Below are 24,168 nucleotides of genomic sequence, written 5' to 3'. Positions count from 1 at the left end.
ATTCGTTGTTAATAAATAATTGCTTTTAATATTAATTTTATTTAATTTAAATGATTTTTTTTTAATTTTTAATATAAGATAATAAATTTTAAAGAGTTCTCAACTTCTCAACAAATTTTTTGTAAAAGTCATGTTAGTAAGAAAATGAAGATCTTTTGTTTTTAAATATTTAATGTTAAATAATTTATTTAATTTAATAATTGATTATATTTCTTAATCTTTTCTTTTTTATTATTATATTAAATAAGTAAATATAATGTTAAAATTAATGGTTAAAAATTTAAATTGTTCAAAATTTGTATTGGTATTTTATAGCTGTTAAGTATTAGGTGCTATTATCGTTACCTAGTTTGAAAAAATAATTATTTTTACTTTTTATTCACAGGCAAGAATTTGCAAGAGATGACTCCACTCTGGAGAATCAAATTAGTTTTAAAAGTCAGTATAGAGTTCCATACATTGTTAGTATTAGTCCTTAATTTATTTTCACATATTTAATTTGTATCTTTTTAATTTTGTTTTATTTTTTGTCGGTCATGATATTTTCAAAACAATTATTTGTAATGTAAATAAATAGATGTAAATTAAATGGATTTTATTGTTAATTAATTTTAGTTCTAGAATTTTTATCAAACTCTACAACTACATTTTGAAAATCAGTTGTTGAAAGATGTTTTAATAAAGATCAAATAATTTTATTATAAACTTTAATTGGTCCTTCAACTTTTTTTTAAATTCTTACAAAGAAATATGAAAATATGTTTAGAAATATTGTATATTAATGAAAGTATAAGTACATGAGAAATAATTTTAATATTATTAAATTTTCTATAGTTTACAGAAATATTGTAAATGTATTAAATTTAAATGCTATGACATTGCTTTTGTTAACTTGCTAAAGATGACAGATGACTTGTTTTCTTTTTTTAATTTAAACCTTCCTTGGTTTCCATGTAATTTTTAATCTTTTTTTTGTCTTTTTTCTTGATTTTATGAAATGAATAAAACAACACAAAGACAAAAGCAATCTAAAATTATTTTTACTTCTGTATATCATATTCATGGTAGATATGTGAATGAAATGTTGAATACTGACAAGTAGATTTTTTTGTTTGACATGATGTAATGTGAGCTTTTTTTATTTTTATAGTTTGATTAAAATTTTTTTTACTTTTTTTTTAGGATCATTGCTATGCAGCTGGTTTGCCAGGGTCAGTAGATGAGGATTTGACCTATACACCTGATTCCCTGGCTGCATTTGTGGACATTGAGGATGTGTCCTGCAACACAACTGTTGTAACTGGGGATTCATTTTTCAACAGTGTTGCTCAGGAGAGTCACAGCAAAAAAGAAAAGCACACAAGCAAACTCAAAAATATTAAAAAGGATGATGAGGATGAGTATGCTGGAAGTGTTACCAGATGCATTTGTGACTTTCAGCATGATGATGGTTTCATGATATCATGTGACAGATGCTCGTTAGTTGTTTGTTTTGTCATTTTCATGTATCATACATTTTTTTCATTAATTTGTTTTCATAAATTTATTGTTTCTACTGTATACTTTATTTGTTTGTTTGTTTGTTATTTGATAACAAGAACATATAAAAGCGAGTGGGGTGATAGGAATTGAAGTTATGATGAGAATTCCTAACAGTATGTTTGATGATGAAGGTATACCTGAGGATTGGCGACACAGTGTGTTGGTGCCGTTGTATAAGGGCAAAGGAGACGTGAGTGATTGTGGGTCATATAGGGGTGTGAAATTGCTAGATCACGGAATGAAGGTAGTGGAGAGGAGGTTGAGAAATATGGTGACAGTTAATGAAATGCAGTGTGGGTTTATGCCTGGTAGGGGAACGGTGGATGCGTTGTTCAGGGTGAGAATGTTGCAGGAGAATTATAGAAAGAAGAAATGAAGATTGTACATGTGTTTTGTGGATGTAGAAAAGGCTTTTGATGTGTTGGTGCCGTTGTATAAGGGCAAAGGAGATGTGAGTGATTGTGGGTCATATAGGGGTGTGAAATTGCTAGATCACGGAATGAAGGTAGTGGAGAGGGTGCTTGAGAGGAGGTTGAGAAATATGGTGACAGTTAATGAAATGCAGTGTGGGTTTATGCCTGGTAGGGGAACGGTGGATGCGTTGTTCAGGGTGAGAATGTTGCAGGAGAATTATAGAAAGAAGAAATGAAGATTGTACATGTGTTTTGTGGATGTAGAAAAGGCTTTTGATCGAGTACCAAGGAAGGTCATTGAATGGGCGTTGAGGAAGAAAGGAGTGAATGAGAGACTTGTTAAAGTTGTGATGCAGCTGTATGAAGGGGCAAAGACAAAGGTGAGGGTTGGAAGGGGGATGTTGGACGCTTTTAGTGTTAAGGTAGGAGTGCATCAAGGATCAGTGTTATCACCGTTTCTGTTTGCAATTGTGATGGATGTTGTGTGTGAAAACATAATGGAGGGGTTGTTATTTGAGATTTTGTATGCAGATGATTTAGTCTTGATGGCTAATAGCATGGAAGAATTGCAGTTAAAATTTGACAGATGGAAAAGTGTTATTGAAAAGAAAGGGTTAAAAGTTAATATTGGTAAGACGAAGGTAATGGTGAGTGGGGAAGGTGGGGAGCGAGTGATAAGTAAAATAGACCGCTGTGGGGTATGTGACAGGAGAATGAAGGCTAACTCGGTATTGTGTATAGGATGTCAGAAATGGGTGCATAAGAGATGTAGTGGTGTGAGGGGGGCACTGAAAAAGGTGGAAGGCACGTTCAAATGTAAGAAATGTGTTCATGGTGTGATTAATAGGACGGATGCAAGGACGGGGTTGAGTGGTGGTATTAAAAGAGTGGAAAGCTTTGTTTACTTAGGGGATAAGCTGAATGCGGATGGAGGATGTTTGAGCGCAGTTACGGCTAGAGTTCGTGTGGGATGGATGAAATTTATGGAACTGGGTGGGGTATTGTGTGGAAAGAAATGGTCAATGAAGATGAAAGGGAGGGTATATAAAGCATGTGTGAGAGCAGCGATGGTATATGGTGGTGAAACTTGGGTGTTGAGGAGAGAGGAGGAAAGTGTACTGCAGAGGGCTGAAAGAGCTATGGTGAGTATGATGTGTGGGGTTAAAGTGAAGGATAGGAGGAGTAGTACAGACCTGATGTCAATGATGGGACTGAATGAGGACATTGTGACATTGATAAGGAGATCGAGATTGCGGTGGTATGGACATGTGTTGAGAAGGGATGAAAGGGTCGGGATTAGGCGAGCGTTGGAGTTCGAGGTTGAAGAAGTGGTAGGAAGGGGTTGTCCGCGATTGGGATGGAGAGAGCAGGTGGAGAAGGACAGGGTGAAAGCGGGGTTGCGTGATACTGAGGTGAGTGACAGATGTGGATGGCGTCGAGGGGTATTTCGGTTTCATCATAGGTAGCCAAACGGCAACCCCCGATTTCGGTGAAAATGTCATCTAAATGTGTGTTGTTTTGTTTGTTATTTGATTTATTTATTTATTTTCTTTGTAATATATTTTTTTGGAAACCATGTTTATGTACATTTGTTGTTTGAATATACTTTTTTTAAGTTCAGTGTTAGCACACTTTAGTTTTGTTTTTATGGCCATAAAATTCATACTTTGTTTAATTATTTTGTTGATCAGTTTGAGTTTAACCTTAACTTTTAACTTCATTGACTATTTAATTGTATAGTGTCTGGCAGCATGTGGAATGCATGGGCTTGAACAGATCCAGCATACCTGAAACGTACTTGTGTGATTTGTGCCAGCCAAGAAATGTTGACAAGCGCAGAGCAATCAGAATTCAAACCAAAAAGAAGGAAGAGATGGGTGTGCATTTTTTCTCTACTTTGATTTGTACCTCTATTCTGCTTTATTATTTTGTTTTCATGCATCAATTGTTTTTGATTTCAGATGAAAATCATTGATAATTTTATTGAATAATTATTTTAATCGATTCATTAACAATGAAATCCTGTTTTATATATATATAATATATCAGAATTTTCATCAGAGAGCAGTGATGGAGGCATCCAACTGCCTGAGGTGAGCAGAAGGGGAAGGAAGAGGAAGTTAAGGAGGGATGAGGATGATGATGAAAGTGAACTCACCAGTATTTGCAGCAACAAGAAAGCGAGAAAAAAATCAATTTCTAATGATAAAATTGATTTTCATAATGAGAACGTCTATTCCAAAGTGATTATTATTGCTTCAAATTGATTAAGTTTCCAAAAGTAATTCATAAAATTTCTTACAGTCCTACCAATACAAGAGGCCTCGCTTCAACTCCAGTGGCAAAACTGTTGACAGCACTGCATGTCTTTCCATTAAAGACAACATGAATAATAGAAACATTACTATTGATCATAGCATTGAGGACATACGTTTAAACACATACACTAATAATGTCAGCTATCTTTTGTCAATACTAAGCAACAATGCCAGTGATGAATTCAATGACCAGAATTTCAATGACGCTGATAATCAGTCTAATGTTAAAAATTCAACGTCCTCACCATCTTCTTCATCGTCCAGCTGGTTGAACCCAGCTTTACTTAAAGAGCAGCTGCTCAAAGTCAAGTACAGGGCTACCGATGTTGCTCTCAATACCAAGGTTCATTAGCTTCCTATTTATTAAATCATTAAATTTATATTTCTTTGTGTTTTCTCTTAATGTTTCCAGTACCATTTTTTTTTGTATTTGTTTTAATAGCTAACGGATATGTAATTTATTGTTTTGTTTGAGGGAATTGAGTATAATCTTTGTAAAGATTATTTTGATTGAAGTGGAAAGTGTTTATTTAACTTTGTTCTGCATTTTGAAATATTTTGAAAATGATTATGGTTTGATGCTAATGCTACTGAGTCTTAATGTTCAAGGGACATTATGCAATTATTGAACAAATTTTTGATTTACTTTGAAGGTAAAAATGCTAGTGATTCACTTGTTATTGTTGCATTTATCCATCATGCCATACTTGTATACTGTTATTTTTGAAATATAATTTAGCCTTAAGATTTTCCAAGTACGATTGACATTGTATTTAAATAGTCATTAAACGGTAGTTTATGTCATGTAAACTCTGGAAAATGACAAAATAATCAGGGTGTCGTGTCTATGGAAACGATACGACCTGGTCAGGTGGTAGGTGAGTTCTGTGGGATGATCATGACCAGGGAGGAGTATGAAAAGTCCAACTCATACGATCCGTATGCTATGACATTTTTATTTTTAATTGTTTCTTTACATTTTTGTGTAACAAATTAAAATTAAATTAAATTAAAATTTAATTAAATTTAAAATGTGACAGTTTGTATACTTCTGTTCTGAATTACACACTGCACAAGAATCTTACAATTTGCGTGGATGCCAGGCAGTGGAACAATCCAATGAAATACATCAGACCTTCCTGCAGTCCCAATTCTAAAGTAAGCTTCTTGCTACCATCATCAAACTTGATGGATTTGATTATTGGTGTGTTTATCTGTTGATAATATTAGACATATCGGATTCAATTTGAAAGGTTGTTCACATGATAGAAGGCAATACAGTGCGATTGTTCGTTTTTGCATCCAAGAACATAACTTCAGGCAAAGAGATCACGTTACCGTTCCTAGCTGACTACCAAAATTCGTACGCTCTTCATTTGTTTATATGCGTTGCTACATCTTGTTATTCTTATTTATTACCTTTATTTATTATCCTTACTTCAAGATTGAGGATTAATCATTTTGCCAAATTTATTTTGAACAGTCTTGTTGAAATGAAGTGTGCCTGTGGAAAGGCTAGCTGTGCTGTCACCAAGTTCTATAAAGCTAAGTCTAAAAATAGGTTTTTTCTGCTTATTCAAATTTTAATTTTAAACTTCATATCCTAAATGTTTTCATCGAATTATCTCATCTTCGAGGGTTTTGTCAGGGATGAAACGATTCCCTAAATACAATCTTAATTTTTTTTAAGTTTTTTCAAGATCAGCTAATCAACAAGATAAAAATAACTTTTTTTAGAACTTCTTTAAAATCTTCTTTATCCAATTGAAACTAAACAAAGGAAAATATAGCGACATCTATTTCATTTCATATTCTTTGGCTCAGATATTTATTTGTTCAAGCAAAAATAAAAATTGGATACAAATATTACTGAAACCACTAAGCTTTTCACTAAATATTTAAAACAAAATTTATGTTGCTCTATCTTTGCTTTCAAGTCAATTTATTTGTTGATGTTTTCTTGATAAAAAAAGCTTTAGGTTTCTGTCGAACAAATAAAAATTCAAGTACTTTTGGATATTTATCGCCTTTTAACGTATTTAAAATATCTCACCTCAGGTATAACAAGTCAAAAGCAATCTCAACGACAACAATGACCACCACCACAGATCAAACACAGACAAACGCTGTAAAATATTTTTCTCACTTGATTTGGATATTCAAATTTATTTGTTGAAGTTTTATTTTACATCATAACAAAAACAAAATACATGGTTGCATTAGATACTGCTGAACTAATTGAAATTCAGGTACCTTTGACATCATGTAACAATGGCGGGTACATTGATCAGTTAGCCACTGTCGCATCACTATCTTCCTTCATCTTCAACAATAATGATAATGACAGCAACAACAAAAATGCTAACAGTAACAACAACTCCTTTGATAACAATGTTTTCAATAGCAATGACATAGCAAATTTCTTGGTCAACAATATCAACAACAGCAATTTGATTGATAGCAATACATACAATCAGTATATAGTGAGCAACAATCAACTTATTAGTGCTAACAATGCCAGTAACGCCGTTAGTCATGGCATCAATAATGACAATCTCGGCAACAGCATTGAAAGTAGCAAGGGATTTATTGAAATGAGCAACAATATCAACTCTGGAAACCAGCTCTACAGCAGCAACCAGATGATTAATATAAACGATGCCAATGCTGATCAGTTTACCAACAACCAATTCTTTGATGGCAATGATCTGGCAGCTGTTGATTTATTCGGCGACGATAATGATGTTGATGACGACGACGATGAGGACGGAATGGGTAATCTTGTGATCGCAGAACATGTTCCGGTCTTGAAAAAAGTTTGTGTTGGCTTTCTTATTTTTTGGTCTTTTTTTTCTTTAACGTGTCATTTTTGTTCTAGCTTTTTTGACTGTTTTTGTACCTAATGTAACAAAGTAAAATCTAACTAAAAAAACATTTTACTGTTTTAGAGATAAAATTAAATTTTAAAATTATTATTTTAATTACAGAGACTCGGGGAACTGGGTCTCTGGACGCTATACGAAGATTGATTGACATACTATGTATATGAAATTTAAAATTTAATCAATTCTTGGCATTTATGAATTTCTTTATATTATGTATCAGATTGTTTTTCAAAGTGTTTTCAGCCATTGTTATGTTTTTTTTATGAAATGTTAATTTAAATGTGCAATATCAATTTGTATTATTTTGCCTTCAACAGTTAAAAACCCCAGGGAGCAAAAAACCTTCAAAAAACTTCAAAAGTTCCAAGAAGTGTTCTTACAATGATGATGACGAATTTACTCTCCGATAATGTCATCATAATGTTCTTTTCTGACAGATTACGAATGTCTCCTTGTTATACTAAAAATTATTTGACACAATTGTTATTTATGGTCTGGTAGATGAGTGTTTAAAAAGATTCTTAACTCTATTGCACATTTATTTTGTTGTTTTTTTTCAACTGCAGCTGACTCTAGCAAAACGAAAAATGTAAATAATTTCTTTATTCATTAGTCAGTAATTATTTTATTTTAATTTATAGAATTAACTTCTTTCAGACAGAATAACCTGAATTGGATATAGGTTATGTTGGCACGTTGTTATACCGAAAAAAAGTGTTAATTTATTCAATATTTTTTTAATTGTTCCTGTTATGATATGCTGCATAATTTTATATCATGAATAGTTATATGATGTTTTGTATAGGTAGCAACATTACAGTTAACTCTACATATGAGTCTACATTCAAATTCACCTTTCCACTATTGCAAAATCTCATCTGGGCGCAATTGCAACCGTTTTGTTGTGCTGTCACTAAATTCTCATTGTCAAATAACATGATCTAATAATGAAATAGATTTAAGGTCAATTTTTGTGCATTGTATTGTACTGTGAATGTCCAAAAACTGCGAATATACTAATGTTTATTTACCCACTTTATTGACGGAATTACGTAGGTTATGTAATTAAAATGTGCCTAAACGATTTAAGATGATATGCAGAACTAATAAAACAATTTGCATGATTTTATTTTTTGTTATGCTGGTTTATTGCCAATGTTTTGGTTGAACATATATTTTTTGGATTATTCGTTTTAAGATTTCTTACAATTTGTTAATAAGATCTTTTTAAAGCAAAAATTTTTCCAAATTCATTCGTGCATAATTTACTTTCAGAATCTAATGAAAATCAGCCGTTAAATTATCCATTACTATAATTTTATATACTATAAAAATCAGGTCCTTAATACTAGGCTTAAAAATTGACAAATTTGTCAACGTAACGCATTTATTTTACGATTTGTCTTTATTCGTATTATTTATATATGTATATATATATGTATATATATATATATATATATATATATTAAATTAAGACTGTCAAAAATGCTATTGTCAATGAAGATCACATCATGTTCCGCGTTAGTTAACTTCCCGTTTAATTTTTCTAACGGTAGGTCGGCAACCTAATATATACTGCCGATACGTTGATGATATATTCGTTACATACTACTATGAAGTGGATAATCAAATACTTACCTTTTGCCGTCTATCTTGTAACAAATTGGAAATCCACTTGTGTGTTTCTTGTGATTCCACTTGCCTCTAATTTTAAGGCCAAACGTCCATGCGGTACCTTATCGAAAGCCTTAGCAAAATCTTAGTACACAATAACCACTGCTTTATTAATGGAAATAGTGAATGTTGCCAAACATATCCAGAGAGCACAATCTCTGCTTTTGTAAACTGAGCTTATACGCACTCTTCCGATGTAGATAGCTAGAAAACACACGATAGAATCACTAAATTACTGATAATGGATACAAAAATTCTATGATTCAGAAAATAATAGAACGCAAAGCACAAAAAATCAACAACAATGCAACTAACAATAACAACAAAAATAACAGTAATATAGTATAGGAACCGCATGTCAATTGCTTTCGAACGGGATAAAAAAGTCATGAAAAGAATCATAAAAAATAACGTTCAAGCAACAAACGAAAAAGATAGTATTAAACTACGAGTATACTACTCCAACAGAAAAACGTCATCTTTCGTCGTGATGAAAAACAAGCCAGAATCGATAATGGATCATAGCCATCTAATATATTTGTTCAAATGTGATATTGGTGAGTGCGGGCACTATAATTCTGAAAATATTGGTATGACGACGACTAAGCTATCGAGAAGACTCACGATGCACGTACAAACTGGCGCTATAAACTAAGAACTAACATGAAAGAGAAAAACAAAACTAAAATTACTAGGCAAATCTTGGGCAACAATTTTGAAATCTTACTTTACAATAACAACATTATAAGTAACGACTAGCCGAAGCAATACTCATAGAACAAAAACATCAGATAATATAATATTCAACAACGTGCAATTGGAATCCTTCCCACTAATAAATTTAAAAACAGACGAATCATCCATAATGACACGTAAGTGTCGTTTGGCACAAGTTGAAGATCTAATAACTAATTAAATGACCTGTATGTATTCGCATTAAACAAAGAATTTACGTTGTAGAACAGTATGTGTATATATATATATTTTTACAATATTCTATAAATTCTACCGAATGTTTGGCGTTAATATGTTTGTAGTTCGTTTTTTCGATTTTTCTCACTAAAGTTTTTTGGTGAACAATATTATGAAAAATAGATTCATCAATCTTAGCCATCAGATCCTTACAGATGATGATTCATTCGGAATCGAAATATGGACTTATTTGCAGCATGAATTCAGAAAATAAGTTTATTTTTTAATTTTAATAAACTAAACGTTCACCAAAAAACTTTAGTGAGAAAAATCGAACTACAAACATATTAACGCCAAACATTCGGTAGAATTTATAGAATATTTTAAAAATTGTGGTCTATTACCAACATATACACATATATATACATGAGCATTTGGCCACATACACTACGTGCCAATTCGAGCATCGAAGACGGTATAGGAATATCGAAAAAAGCTTTATTGTTCTATCATGCTTTAATGTTTTATCGTGCCTAAAATAAATAAAAATTTTGGTTTGGAACTCAAGAAACTTGACATCAATTTAATACATCTACCGTTAGAAAAATTAAACAGGAAGCTAACTAACGCGGAACATGCTGTGACTTTCATCAATATTTCTCGTAACACTTTAAAGCTCGTAACTACTAGCACCAGTGTTATAACTTCAATGATCTCTATATTTCCAACGCCAGTGTCGTAGCTTCCAACATCGTCAAGTTAACGTTATTCCGTAGTTTCAAGATTTCCGATAAATGAACGCAACGGCTTCAAACGCAAACTGTTGAACGTTTATAACAGTAATAGAGACACAAAACTAATCCAAGTAACTACATAAATCACAATAACAACTTCGCATCAAACCTAGCATAGATTCGATATCTCTTTACAATCCTCTTCCTCTGTGGTTTACAATCCAAAGATTACAAATATAGCAAAGATAACAATAATTAGGATAACATATAATATAGCGCAATTTGATCAATCCGGTGGTTATAATATATATGTATATGCAATATTTGATAAAAATTTACCGAATTTTTGGTTTTTGGTGCAATATTTGATAAAATCTACCGAAAATTATGGTCTCCTTTCGGACTCTACAATATATATATATATATATATATATAGAGAGAAATGAATTCTACTGAATTGTTGACATTAACCAATCTAAAGTTTGTCTTTTTAATTTTCCTTACTAGAATTCTCTAGAAATTGTTTAATTTATTGAAAATAGAATTATTATTCAAGTTCATCATGAAAAACTGTTGATCTCTAATTTCAACAATTTGGTAGAATTCATACAATACTACATAAAATATGGTCCCCACCTAATATATAAATAAATAAATATATATATATATATATATATATATATATATATATATATACACACACAGAAGTATACATGCATCTTCAGTATAAAATGAAAAGGTAAAAACAGTCATGACGTCATTATAGTGATTATGATTACAAGTTATTTACAAAAATCGTTTAAAAAATTATGTCGCCAAGTTGAAGGTCTCAACAGCGGTGGACATTGTCGCATCTTCGTACGTCGCTGGTACACACTTCAGTGAAATGACTGAGGTAAATAAAATTATATATTTTTATACTCAAAATCAAAATCATTGTTATTAAGCGAGTACTCTTATACGTTACATATTATATAAAATAAATTAAAAGAAAACATTTACAGATGATGTTAATAAGATACGAAAAATCAATTTATGAATATATCGACATGGGCAAGCTAAGTAAGCGTAAGAAATAATTTTTATTCAATGTTTAATGGAGTAGAAATAAAACAAAAAATGGTCGCACACCTAAAGGAGTACAGTGAGTTTGACCGATTGATGAAGGAAGGAATCCTTTGGTGAATTCATCAATACTAAGTACATCAATGCCGCGAGATACAAACAGCATTGTATCCTTTGCCGCCATCCTGCATTCTTCAACCAAAAATTATTTAACATTTAGTCACCCTAATTAAATCCATCGTATACTTAAAAATAAACGGCTAAGTATTAGTAAAATTTTGAATTTTAAAGTGTTTTCTGATTTTAAAACTGCTAGAAAATAATTCTTAATATATTTGGCGAGAGATGTAAAACGTTACAACATTATATATTAACGTCGTCGTTTAAGTTTGAAAAGGAGTTTATTTCTTCAATGAGTTGTTCACATCCACTTTGATTGAGCAACAAGTAACGTAATATAGCATACATCACGTGCACACAAATACAAGCTTACATAAGAATACACACACTTGCACACATCATGTTTTATTGTTAGTAGAGAATTAAAATTGTTGAAAAAATGAAATCAGCATGAAATTCAACTGTACCAACCTGTCACCAATAAGAAATGTCTAAACATGTCGTGGTATTGCCGTTGCAAATGGAGACAGCATTTTAAATAATCCTGTATTGTTTGCGGTTCAGTCATTGATTTGTGATCCAATCCAGTTATATAATGCAATAGGTTGAGGGATTCATATTTTTTTAGACAAATCTGTAGTTGAGTGAAGTGATCGACTAGAAGACTGTCATCTGAACTCTCGTTCCTTAAATCATTGTAAAATCCGAAGAAAGAATATTTATAAAACATTAACATATTTTAAAATCAGCATTATTATCATTTTGAACAGCATCAACTCAAATAAAATTTTTTAGATTAATTTAAAAACGACAACACAAACAATACTTGAGCTTGGCTAGAACATCATTTATGTTGTCATTTAGCATGAGCCTCCATGGTTTATTGTTCTCTTTTGCTTGCCTCACCAATGATTCACACAACATTTCAAAGGCATCTGCAGTGTGTTGATATAACCATGATAACGACTAGAAGTTGTATTTGTTTGCATTAGAGTCAGTATTAAGAGGTTACATGGAATCAAAATTTTTGATAAATATAATCACCAGTCTAAATGCAATTGGTGATAGCTTACGAAAATAAGATCATAGATTACATGAAACCTGCCAGTAAATGTCACAAAGAAATTTCTTAATTTTCAAATTTATTATTGCGTTATGAGAATTCTAAATTATTATTGGCGCCATATAAACACCAACGATAATAATAATAATAATAATTTTCGCCTCGATCGATTTCAAACATTAAAAATAAACGAGCGCTATCAATGATTTCTATTTTAATAACTTCTCAAAAACATATTGTAAACGTGTTTACAAAATAACAAAAAGACAGAGCTGTTTTTTATTTGAACTTAGGACATGAATGATAAATAGTAGATAAAAACAAAAAAGATCCTTTGGACAGTAAGACAAATGCATAAAACACCGATACAATTTTCTAATCATATTTTGTATCTTCCGAGGACCTGGAAGATATAAATATGGATAACACCAAGGTCGCCATTTCTTCCTTGAGTGAAACCAGTAATTGTTGCTCAAAAAATTAGTGTACTTTCGAAATTTTAAAACAGAAGAGTTACATGAAATTACATAAAATCTAACAGGAAAAACCATGGAAAAATTCTTGAAATTGTTTAAAAAACTGACTAGCGACAGTTGTTCTTAACATAGCAGTCCACTTTATTATACATAAACCATAAAACTAAAAATAATTCATCGACACTTTATTACATTTTCACTTTATACCACCAATCACAAAACAATGTTTCGAAAATGTTTGGCTTCATTTAAGAAGCCAAAACTAAGGTTGACTAATAAAATAAACCAATTGCAATCACCTAAAAAACAATGCTGCTTGCAAAAATAACAAAAATAATAACCAATTTTGAAGGATAGAAATGTATCTTCTTCTATGAACACAACACCACCCTTTGGAAAGATCCATTTGAATTTTTGAAACTTCACATCTAACACAGTTTCATAAGTTACAAATTGAACTCTTAAATCTTTTTTCAATTGCAAAATGTTAGGTATTTCATCAAGTTTATCAACGTCTTCATGGAAAATGAGCACAAAACATTGGATGTCTATATTATGGCGTAACATGATCACGTTGAATGGGTCGAAACACAACGCACCTTTAAAACTCAAGAAGTTCTGAAAATAATTAGAGTCAAATATTTCCAATTGCATCAAAAACAAAATAATTAAATTACTTGAAAAACTAAGTAGCAACCAACTTCAATGTTTTTAGTAATAGAGCGCTCTTTGTTGAACACATAAATTCTCTTATTGATGCAATTAATGGCATCATCGTTTTTGATCTCCACAATGTTGCACTTCATCTGTCCCATCGGTGTGCTACAAAATGGCTGGAGAGTGGACAGTGGAGGAGGAGGAACACTGGGAATGAAAATGCTGCTTTGAAATGAAGATGGATGTCTGACGACATTCGGAGCTATGTAGAAAGTATTTGCTATTGGATACAAACTAGGTTGAACTTGATAGGGAAGCGAGTCATGTGAAAAGTTTGATTGATTAATTGGAAGTGCTGCTAGAATTGGTTGAATAGGGATAAGTTGAGGCGGAAGAGCTAGAGGTGCGTTGGTCATCGTGTTCCAAGAAGGGTATCTTGATACTAAACTTGGTCCCACAAGATGCTTATAACAGTGACTGACCGATGGAAAATAAGGTGAGCTGCTAACTTGAGGAATTGGTGTATGCTGAACATGCGCAAACGAGTAAAGCTCGTTTGTTTCAGTTTTGTTTGTTCCAAATAAAATTTTATTTTCTTGCTCATCCCAACCAAATTTATCTTTTTCAATTTCTTGGAAATCTGAATAAATGTCATCTAAATCTTCTACACTACTCTCAACATCATTATTCATTCCATTTTGAAAATTTTTATTGGTTGTTACTGAATTTGTGATAGAGATATGTTTATCAGCAGAGTTGTTTTTGCTTCTTGAACATTCATCATCATCAGTATGTGTATGTGTTTGGCTATCAACTATATTAGTTGAATCATGTGTAGCTTGGCTGAACATTTTACTGTAGTTGTTCAAAGAAATAGAATTAATAGAATCATGTTTTGGACTTTGAGACTCATGAGTAGCAGATGTGCCTGAATCTTCTAAGAAACTTGAGTGTGCTGAGCATCCAACCGGTATTGTTGGGCAGGAAATTTCACTTAATGATAAACTTTTGAATGGATATTTGTAAGAAGATAAAGATTTAACAGAAACAAGAGAATTGTTAAAATAGTGGTTTTGCATTATTCTGTTGGACTGAACTAACTTGCCCCCTGTGGCGGTTAACTTAATACTTTTTTGTGATCTGGAATTAGATAACTGTGAAGTTTGCCTAATATATTTTGGAGTCACGTTTGATGGCCCAAAAATAATAGATTTGCTAATTGCAGTGGAAGATGAAGTTGATGTTTGAACAGATTCATTAATTATTTTTATCTCATCATTTGGATTACTTGATGATTCTAAATTAAAATTATTAAATGATGCCAACGAATTTGATGCTTGCAAAGTAGTTGACTCCTTACATGAATTAGGCATAGTAAATAATGGATCTTCAGTTATGATGTGTAATTTTGATGAACTAGTAAATGGTTTTAATGAAGATTGCCCTGGCATAATTATTGCAAAGGTTGAAGTAGTATGTATATGCAAAAGAGGGTCAAAGTCATCGACCCCCTTATTAGTAAGAGACATCTGAATAGATTCAGCTGGTTTTTCAATATCCATCATTGAAGCATACTCTACTTTTTTATTTTTGTTGGAGTCAGAACTAGAATCTGTTGGACAGTTTGCTATTTCAACAAGAGACGAAAGCTGTCCTGTATTTTGCTTATTACATGAACCATTATTTGAATCACTATTTTCAATTGAAAATGTCCTTTTATTTGATAATTTTTGCAATTTTTTGAAAACTTCATCACAAAACCTGATTGGATTCAGCTTCAAAAAATGATTTTTATTATCATGCAAATGCACAAAACGAGAAAGACTTTTTAAATGTTCTACAGGAGTTTCTTTTAACTTAGAATAATTTGAAGAAATATTTTTAACAATTAATGGCTTTTTGTGTTTCAATAAACTGTTGAAGATATTTTCATAAAACGTTTCAATGTTAAATGCAAACTCCTTGAAACACTTATATGAAATATTATCCATCCTATTGAGTGTTGTCTTGGACAAATTAAATTTTATTCTGACATCATCATTCAAAAAACCTGACAATCCATTTGTAGGAAGTTTTCTTGTGTTGGAAAACAGTGAATAACAGAACGGATGAGAGTTTTGTAAAGAAATATTTCTATTAAATAAAGATTGGTAAAATTTAAGCTTTGCAAGTAAAGATTTGAGTGATTCAATAGAATGAAAGGTTTTCTGGTAAAAATGAATAAAATGATCATTGAAAAATTTAGTATTGGGCTTCATTTTCAGTATTTTCTTGTAAAGCAGCAGTGAAAAGATAACATTAGTTAAAGAACCAACATCCTTCTCTTTGATGTGTTCAGCAATTGAAGAGTGCCTTCTCATATACTTCTTCATAAAATATTTTCCACAATCACTGCAACATAATTGTTTAACATTATTAACAATTTTTGCATTTAATTTACACATTCTGGACATTCTTTGAGATCGACAAGCGAATTTACGAGGCTCACTAATGCTTTGAAAATTGGACTTTATATCAACCAAATTAAAAGGAGAATGTTCAATTTTTAACTTTTTTTCAACATGTTCATCCTCTGATTCTAGTTGTATGATCTTTCTTTTTGAATGGTTCATTGAATTTAAAATTTCAGCATCATTAGATGTGCAATCATTTGAGTCACCAATTAGTTGACTTGTAACTAATGTTTCATTAACATCCCTTTTCTCAACATCAACTGATGCTGGTGATGAACATTTGTCATCAAAGTTTGTTTTGCACATAAAGATTGGATGATCAAAAATAGCTTCAAGATGTTGTTTGTTCTTGTTAACGTTTTCACAAGTAATTTCAGATATTTTATCATTTTCTTTCAAATCGCTAACTAAACTAGCTCTAGATAAAAAGTTGAGAGATTTTAAACTTGTTGCATTTGATTTTTCAAAATGTGAATTTGGATTAATAAAAATTGAAATATCTATTTCACTTTCGTTGAAAACATTAGAATTTGATTCACAGAGCTTTGCATTAGATTTTTCTGATTGTTTTTCATCAACACATTTATTTTTTGAATCAAAACAAACTTTTTGCTGCTTCATTCTGGAACGAGTAGCCTTTTTGTTGAACTGTTTTTTCTTCACTCTTTCAATTTTTTTTTGAATCAAATCTAACTCAATTTTTAATTGTGACTTTATCTTCATTTTAGTTAGCTGGTCCATCATTGATATTGTCTGAACATTTCTATTGAGATTTTCACAGATTTCAGAACAGTTGTCAGAAGAAACTTTAAATTCATAATTTTTAACTGTATTTTTTGACTCACCAGATGTAGGGCTAAATCCATTATGATAAAATATTTTGTCATTAGAATTTTTACGTCCCAGCACTATTTTATTATTAACTTTACTTTTAAATGTTGCTTTGGTATTTATAAAATTTTTTAAAGGTCCTTTATTTAGTAAAATTACATGTAAACTACAAGTTTCATCTAGAGGAGTAGAGTCCATTTCAATTTCTTCTTGTGTGTTCTTTGGTGAATCATGAATTAAAGGATAATATATTGAACCCACAGGTAAACCAGGTAATAAACGTGGATCAAGATAGGTACAATTGACTATGGTCAATACTTCCAAATGGTCATCAGGGGAGGAGCACAAATGAACTAAAAAATTATGTTTTTATCTTTTTATGTTATTTTACACTTTTTATTTTAAAGTTACGAAAAATAACACAAAATAAAATTTATTAATAAATTTAATTTCAATCACAACAAATCTAATAAAATAAAAACAAAAACTTACCAGTGTTAAATTTAGTATCAATTGCTAATAAGTTTTGAGGCCATTTTAGGAAACAAATTTCTTTTGGTAAAGTAGTACACAATTTCAGACTTTTTGTTTTTGTTGTGGGACAACTGAAACTCATACTCTTGTCATCATCATCTTCTAGGAAAGGGATGTCTTTGGAACTAAAAAAGTATTTAAAAATTGCTTTGGTTTATCAGGTCTTTATAATTTTATATAATTAACAGTTATAGAAATAAAAAACAATAACCAAACAATCTTGATAACATACAAATAATGTATCATGTACTTTTTAACCTTAATTAACGTTGATAATGTTGGTACTTAAGTTTTAGTTTAGTAAAAATAAAATTAAATTAAAATTTGGCAAAAAATATAACATTGCAATTGACAATTTAATAGTTAAATAAAATTTTGTTTTGAACTAATTCTAATAATTTAATAATACGAATCATACACACCAACATCGCAATTTCGACGCCAATTATAATCAACATCATAGAATTATTACGGAAGGTACAGTTCATTTTCCCCTCATCAACAATCGCACGAACTGACAAAATTTCAAACAGAAGACATTTGAGTAAAGATTGCTTAAAAATGAATTGAAATTAAGATGATTAAAAAAATTACCCGAACGGCCTGTTGAAGCAGAAGAGAAATGATTGCTCGTCCTGGTCGTCATCTTTGAATTAAATTATTGCAACTACATTAATTTGTTAAACCGATAATAGAGTACTACTACAAATGTACTAATTACTCACACTTGATACTTCAACGCACATAACATAACATAACAACGCACATAACATAGCTTGATACATAAACGCACATAACACAAACGGGCACATGTATTAAAACGTCATGGGAGTCAGAAACAGTGTCCTTCAGGATGAAGTGAAGACAGTCCTACGTGACAGTCGCAAGCCTGTGCAGCGGGACCTCAAGTGCTGACGCGGAATTTATATTACTGTAATTACCCTACCGTATTCTTTAAGTCATATATACTTAACTGAAAGCAAGTGCAGGGAGATTCAAAATAGCTTGTGGACTGAATAATGATTCTGAGTAAACTGTAAGATTCCGCTAAAAATAAACTATAATTATGTAAACGCCTCCCTGTCAACGTTCTAGGTCAATTACTATAATTTTAAATTTAGCATTATATACGCACAAACACACACAAATATATACACATACACTTTTGAAGTTTCTTGAGAAAGCGTTATATGAATGTTAATAATACATACACAAACATATATACATTCATACTAAAAGATACATGAACTGAAAAACCCACTGAAAAATACGACATATAATGCCAGTTAATTGAAAAGCATTTAAGCATTCATAAATTTTACAAAAAAATTAGACAGATTTAACAGGCTTATTGAAGCAGCAGTAAAACACGTTCACAAAAATAAAACAAATTAATAGTTGGCTACAACTTTGGTTACTTGCAGAGAGAATATATCGCGATAAATCATACAATCGCTATTCCCACATCATTAAACAAAATAGTGATACAATAATTGAATTAGTCAATTTAGTTTAGACTAATTTGATTGATTTGACATTATTTAACATGATGATTTATGAAAAATATTAGGCCCCTAACCCTGTCCCCAAACGTATCTGCAAAAAAGCATGTAATAAATATAATGATGATTAAGGCATGAAAATCAGAAAATAGGATCTGGAATGGCTATCAATGAACGACGATGATCATTAGCTCTTTTATTTCATGTAAAAGTCATGTAAAATTTATTTATAATTCTTTAATTTTCCAACAAAAATATATTATATGCCTAAAGCAAAACTTAAAAATTTTACTTAAGTTTGAAAGATATTATGACAATATATGACAAATATACTTTTGCAGTTAACGTGATATAGTCAAACTATCAACCTTACTATCTGACTGTTTTCATTAAAAGTGGATCACTACCCCTCTGACCTAACACTGTACAAACAATAACTGGAAAATTAGTTGAATGGATGGTAGAAGACTGCACAGGAACTATGCAGCAAAACAAATGATAATCTAAAATATTTTAATGAAATTTTCCTAGGAAAAATTTAGAAAGTAAATTAACTGATATCATGAAACGTTGAAAGTAAAATTTTTGTAGGCTAAAACACCTTCAACAAATAAAATTAATAAAAGAAAATTAAAAACGATTTCATAACTAATTGATAAATGATTTTAAATTAGAAATGATGAATAAATAAATAAAGTATGTTAAACAAAAAAATAACATAGAAAGCACTAGCAGGAGAAAGCAAAAACAATTAAATAATAATAAGTTGTTAATCAAACAATAATCAATAAATTAATTTCATAATAAGGATCCAAGCAACATGATCTAACAAGCAACACAAAACTGTTAAAAATCTGCAAAGCCATTATACTGAATTAAACATTACCCTTTGGTTCTTCTTTGACTTTCATCATTTTTTCCTTCAAAACATAAAAAAATGAATAAACATTCAACAGCCAATAATATATTGTGTTTTCCTGAACAGTTATAAAAATGAATTGGTTATGAGAGTCTGGATGATGATGTAAAGAGTAGGATAATATTTAGGTGGAAACAAATCCATTAACTTTCTGTCCAACAAACAAAATCATATCCTAACAAAGGAAACGTAAAATGGTTGGAAAAAGGAATTTTTTCAGATTCCATGTTGACAAGATGTATATTTGTAAGAAGCGACGCTACTAAATTAATTCACAATTTAATGATGTCCCATACTTTCCGATATGTACTGATCATTTTTCAATGAAAAAATCTACTAATATGTGCTGTATTTATTTTATTTATTTATTACAACTCTCTTTTCAATATATTTTTATTGAGTGAACAACAACACACAGTGCATGGTAAATACATGTGGTAATACGGATCAAGCACCTATCATTATGTATGTTTGTATGTGAACGTGAATGAATGTACTTTTGGTTGTTCATTTTATCTGGTACTCCCCAGAAGATAAAACTGCGTGCAAGGGCATTCTTGTATCAATAATTATAATGATTGAACGTTTTAAACTCCCTCACTCGAATAATCCTCTATAGCTTTGTTGAAAGATCAAACGTGCGCACCTCTGCCAATATATATATATATTATTGTATGAATTCTACCGAATTGTTAGCATTAATTTATTTAAAGTTTGTCTTTTCATCAATTTTTTTTATTTTAAAAAGACAAACTTTGAATTGATTAATGCCAATAATTCGGTAGAATTCATACAATACTGGTTAAAATTATGATCTCCTTTCAATATAAATTATTTAAAGGATATCAATGCATTTTCAGCTTTCATCAAAACTTGATATTTCTTAATAACTGTGTTTAAGACAGTCTTAATATATATATATATATATATATATATATATATATATATATATATAGTGTATAAACATATACCATTATATTCACATATATATATATATAAATTCATTTCTAAAAGTTACAAAAAAGCGTTTATTGCCTTTTAAAATGCCAAAAAAATTGATTTTTTAAAATAATAATATTTACAACCAACTAATAAAAACTTATAAAAACCTTGAAAGAAGAACCTTTAGTTGCAGATGACAATGTAAACCACTTGAAACCAGCAATAGAAACACACTGAACAGGTTTGCCATTTATCTCAAAAATATTTTTCTTCGTATTGCTCGAGTTGTCGACCTTTTTAGAAAGCCACTCATCATTATAATTTACAGATCTTTCCTTACCAGTCGACGTGGCAATTCCTTCTGATCCGGAATTACCGCCTTTGTCGGTGTTGGCATTCATCAGACTGTGAAATTAAACAACGTTACAAGTGACAAACGAAAAAAAATTTAGTATTAAAAGTAGGTCATTTCCAAGTTATCAACTAGCTAACCCATTGAACATTGTGTAATGATCCTCTGGTGACTTGTTATAGACGTACACTGGTCTATAAAGAAGTCTGTCGGAGGAGTTGTGTATCTTTTCACTCAGTGTCTGAGATGGACAATCCTCATCATCGTCTGAGTTGTTAACGTTTAAAGCGTTGTCCACAAAACTGGAAAACATCAATCACATAATTAACATTTTGATCAACTTTGAGCTGTAATATAAAACAAAAAATCATTGAAACCGGAAAAAAAATTTAGATTATTATCAAGAGAAAATGTTGAAATTAACAACTCAGCTCAAATTGAAATCTAAATTATAACAAACCCATTTTTACGAAATTTCTTTGCAACACTATGACATTCTTCTGTTTTTGAATTTTTTAATTGCCTCTCACAATCATTTACTGATTCATAAAATCGATTTAGTTCTAAGCTGAGAACATCTTCTGCCTATTGAATAAATGTCATCATTGTAATGAAAAACCACAAGCAGGAAGAATGACTGTAAAAAACTTTTATTTGATAATTTTGTAGACAACATAAAATAGATGTTTGAATTTAGAAAAACAACTTGATTGCTTATGAATCTAAACGTTATACCCTTTTGTCCAATTAAATGAGCCATAAAAACAACGTTAAATTTATGAATAAAATGATTGTAAATGGATAGTTGGATGAAGTTTGAAAAAAAACCTCGCATTCAAACTTTCGTTTACGATAATTTTCAAAAGTTTCTGCATGTTTTTCCGATGATAAAACGCAAGGCGATTCACTATCTGATGATCTTGTTTGATTCTTTCCTACTGGCGAAATATCATTTTCAACATCTGATTGCGTCAAGTCAGAAAATGAACGTGAGATATCAGCATTAGAATAATCGGCTTTTGTTGAAACGTTTTCATCTTTTTCTTCACATTCATCAACATGGTCGTATGACGCTATGGATTCTGTTTCAGAAATGTCATCCATGTTAAAAAAGTCATCCGTCAGATCATCAGGTTTTAAAGTGGTTACAACTGCAAATTATAAAAACATACAGTTAATGTTTAAAAGAAATCCTCACAAGTGTAAAATGAGTTTTAATTCATTAGCAAATTATCTACAAAGATAAGGCAGTTTTTGCTAATTTTTCACTTAACATGCCATCCTAAGCAACTAAAGCTGCGACGGAAAAACTTTTGAAAAACGGCTTAAGCTGATTTAGGCCAGATTCGTGCACTACATAAAATTTATGCTGCGGTCTCTATCATGGCTTCATAAGCTTGTCAATCATATGGCCACATATGACAGCCACATTAACAAACATCCATGCTAATCACAGTTCAAAATCATTCTCAATTAGGTCAGATGAATTTTGAGTCAAAAATTGCCCAAAACTTCAGAAACTAAATATATATAAAAAGAACAATCAACAACGGTTTTCGATTACATTTTTTCAGTTGATTATCATTTGAAGAATGTGTCGGACGGTGGAGCACATCAATTAAAACGCTCATATCAATATTGTTAACGTTGCATGAAGAGCCAGGTTCTCCATTTGGTGACGACTCTTTAGATAACTCAGATGTAGTTAAATTCTCGTCTTTCTCTTCTATCGAACTTGAAATAAAAAACAGAAATTCATGATATTTAAAAATTTAAAATTTTAAAAATGTAAATTTGAGAAACAAGCACGACAAATTATATACACACACACGTACATATATAGATACACACATACATATATAATACATAATGTATTTTAATATTCGACTGAATACCGTAATTAAACGATACAACTTTTTCAGTGTTTTTAATCAAACGCTTGTGTATAGAGATAGAAACAATGAATGGAGATGTAAAAAAACTAAGAAATAAAAGTACTTCTGTTCAAATTTGTCTTGAAAAATTTACATTTACATTGTTTTTGTGGTTAATGGCGTTGAAATGAATCGCATGACATTACAATAAAATGTCGATGGTTTTCTATTTTATAAATAAACAATTGAAAACAAAAACCTGTTCTGCAACCTCAAAATTGCTTCGTTAATCATACTGGTCCAGTCAGCATCAACGCAGCTAAATGTTGTGCCTCCATTCAGGACGTCCCCTCCAGTAACCTCTGTCACGGTTTTTCTGATTGTAAGATTTTGAAAGGTAACCTGGTGCTCATCACCATGACCGTGTTCAAAAATTACAGAGGGATAATCTGAGAAAGAAAACATTTCTTGGTATTATTTATTTAATCATATTCAGCCAAACCTATTTATTTATTATTACAATTCTCTCTTCAATATTTTCCAGAGATATCAACAGCAAACACACAGTGCTCGCAAAAACGCCTGAAACAGCCTACATTATTTTAGATCACTATCACTATGAACCCTTTTTACATTCCTATAAATAGTTCTTTACAAATGCCTTAACCAGGTATAAGGCCATTACGTAGACCTTTTTCATTAAATTCTATCGCTATAGTGTTATAAATGCCTTGACATGCATGACAAACAGTTTCAATTGTATAAATCAACTTGTATAAATTTTATGATTTCTTCATTACATGCTTCATCAAATCAGCACATACTGTAGAGAGCAAGGTGCAGAAGAAACAGAAAAAATTTCGTTAAAAACGAAAACTTAGCACTTTTTATGACAAATATTC

General features: G+C 30.9%; 2 protein-coding genes across 2 annotated transcripts; both read left to right on the top strand.

Annotated features, from left to right (window-relative positions):
• Positions 1-402: 402 nt before the first annotated feature.
• HELRODRAFT_161339 (hypothetical protein) lies at positions 403-5,880 on the top strand (the record flags this gene model as incomplete). Its single annotated transcript, XM_009021264.1, has 8 exons — positions 403-438; positions 1,183-1,478; positions 3,696-3,832; positions 4,005-4,198; positions 4,260-4,616; positions 5,109-5,212; positions 5,314-5,431; positions 5,527-5,880. The coding sequence occupies 8 exons, from the start codon at positions 403-405 to the stop codon at positions 5,878-5,880; spliced, it is 1,596 nt and encodes a 531-aa protein (XP_009019512.1).
• Positions 5,881-6,483: 603 nt separating this feature from the next.
• On the top strand, positions 6,484-7,302 carry HELRODRAFT_161338 (hypothetical protein; the record flags this gene model as incomplete). Its single annotated transcript, XM_009021263.1, has 2 exons — positions 6,484-7,089; positions 7,261-7,302. 2 exons carry the CDS (start codon positions 6,484-6,486, stop codon positions 7,300-7,302), a joined length of 648 nt encoding a protein of 215 aa, XP_009019511.1.
• Positions 7,303-24,168: the final 16,866 nt, after the last annotated feature.

This window comes from Helobdella robusta (assembly GCF_000326865.2).
Source record: "Helobdella robusta unplaced genomic scaffold HELROscaffold_3, whole genome shotgun sequence".
NCBI lineage: Eukaryota > Metazoa > Annelida > Clitellata > Rhynchobdellida > Glossiphoniidae > Helobdella > Helobdella robusta.
This window is presented reverse-complemented; position numbering and strand designations above follow the sequence as displayed.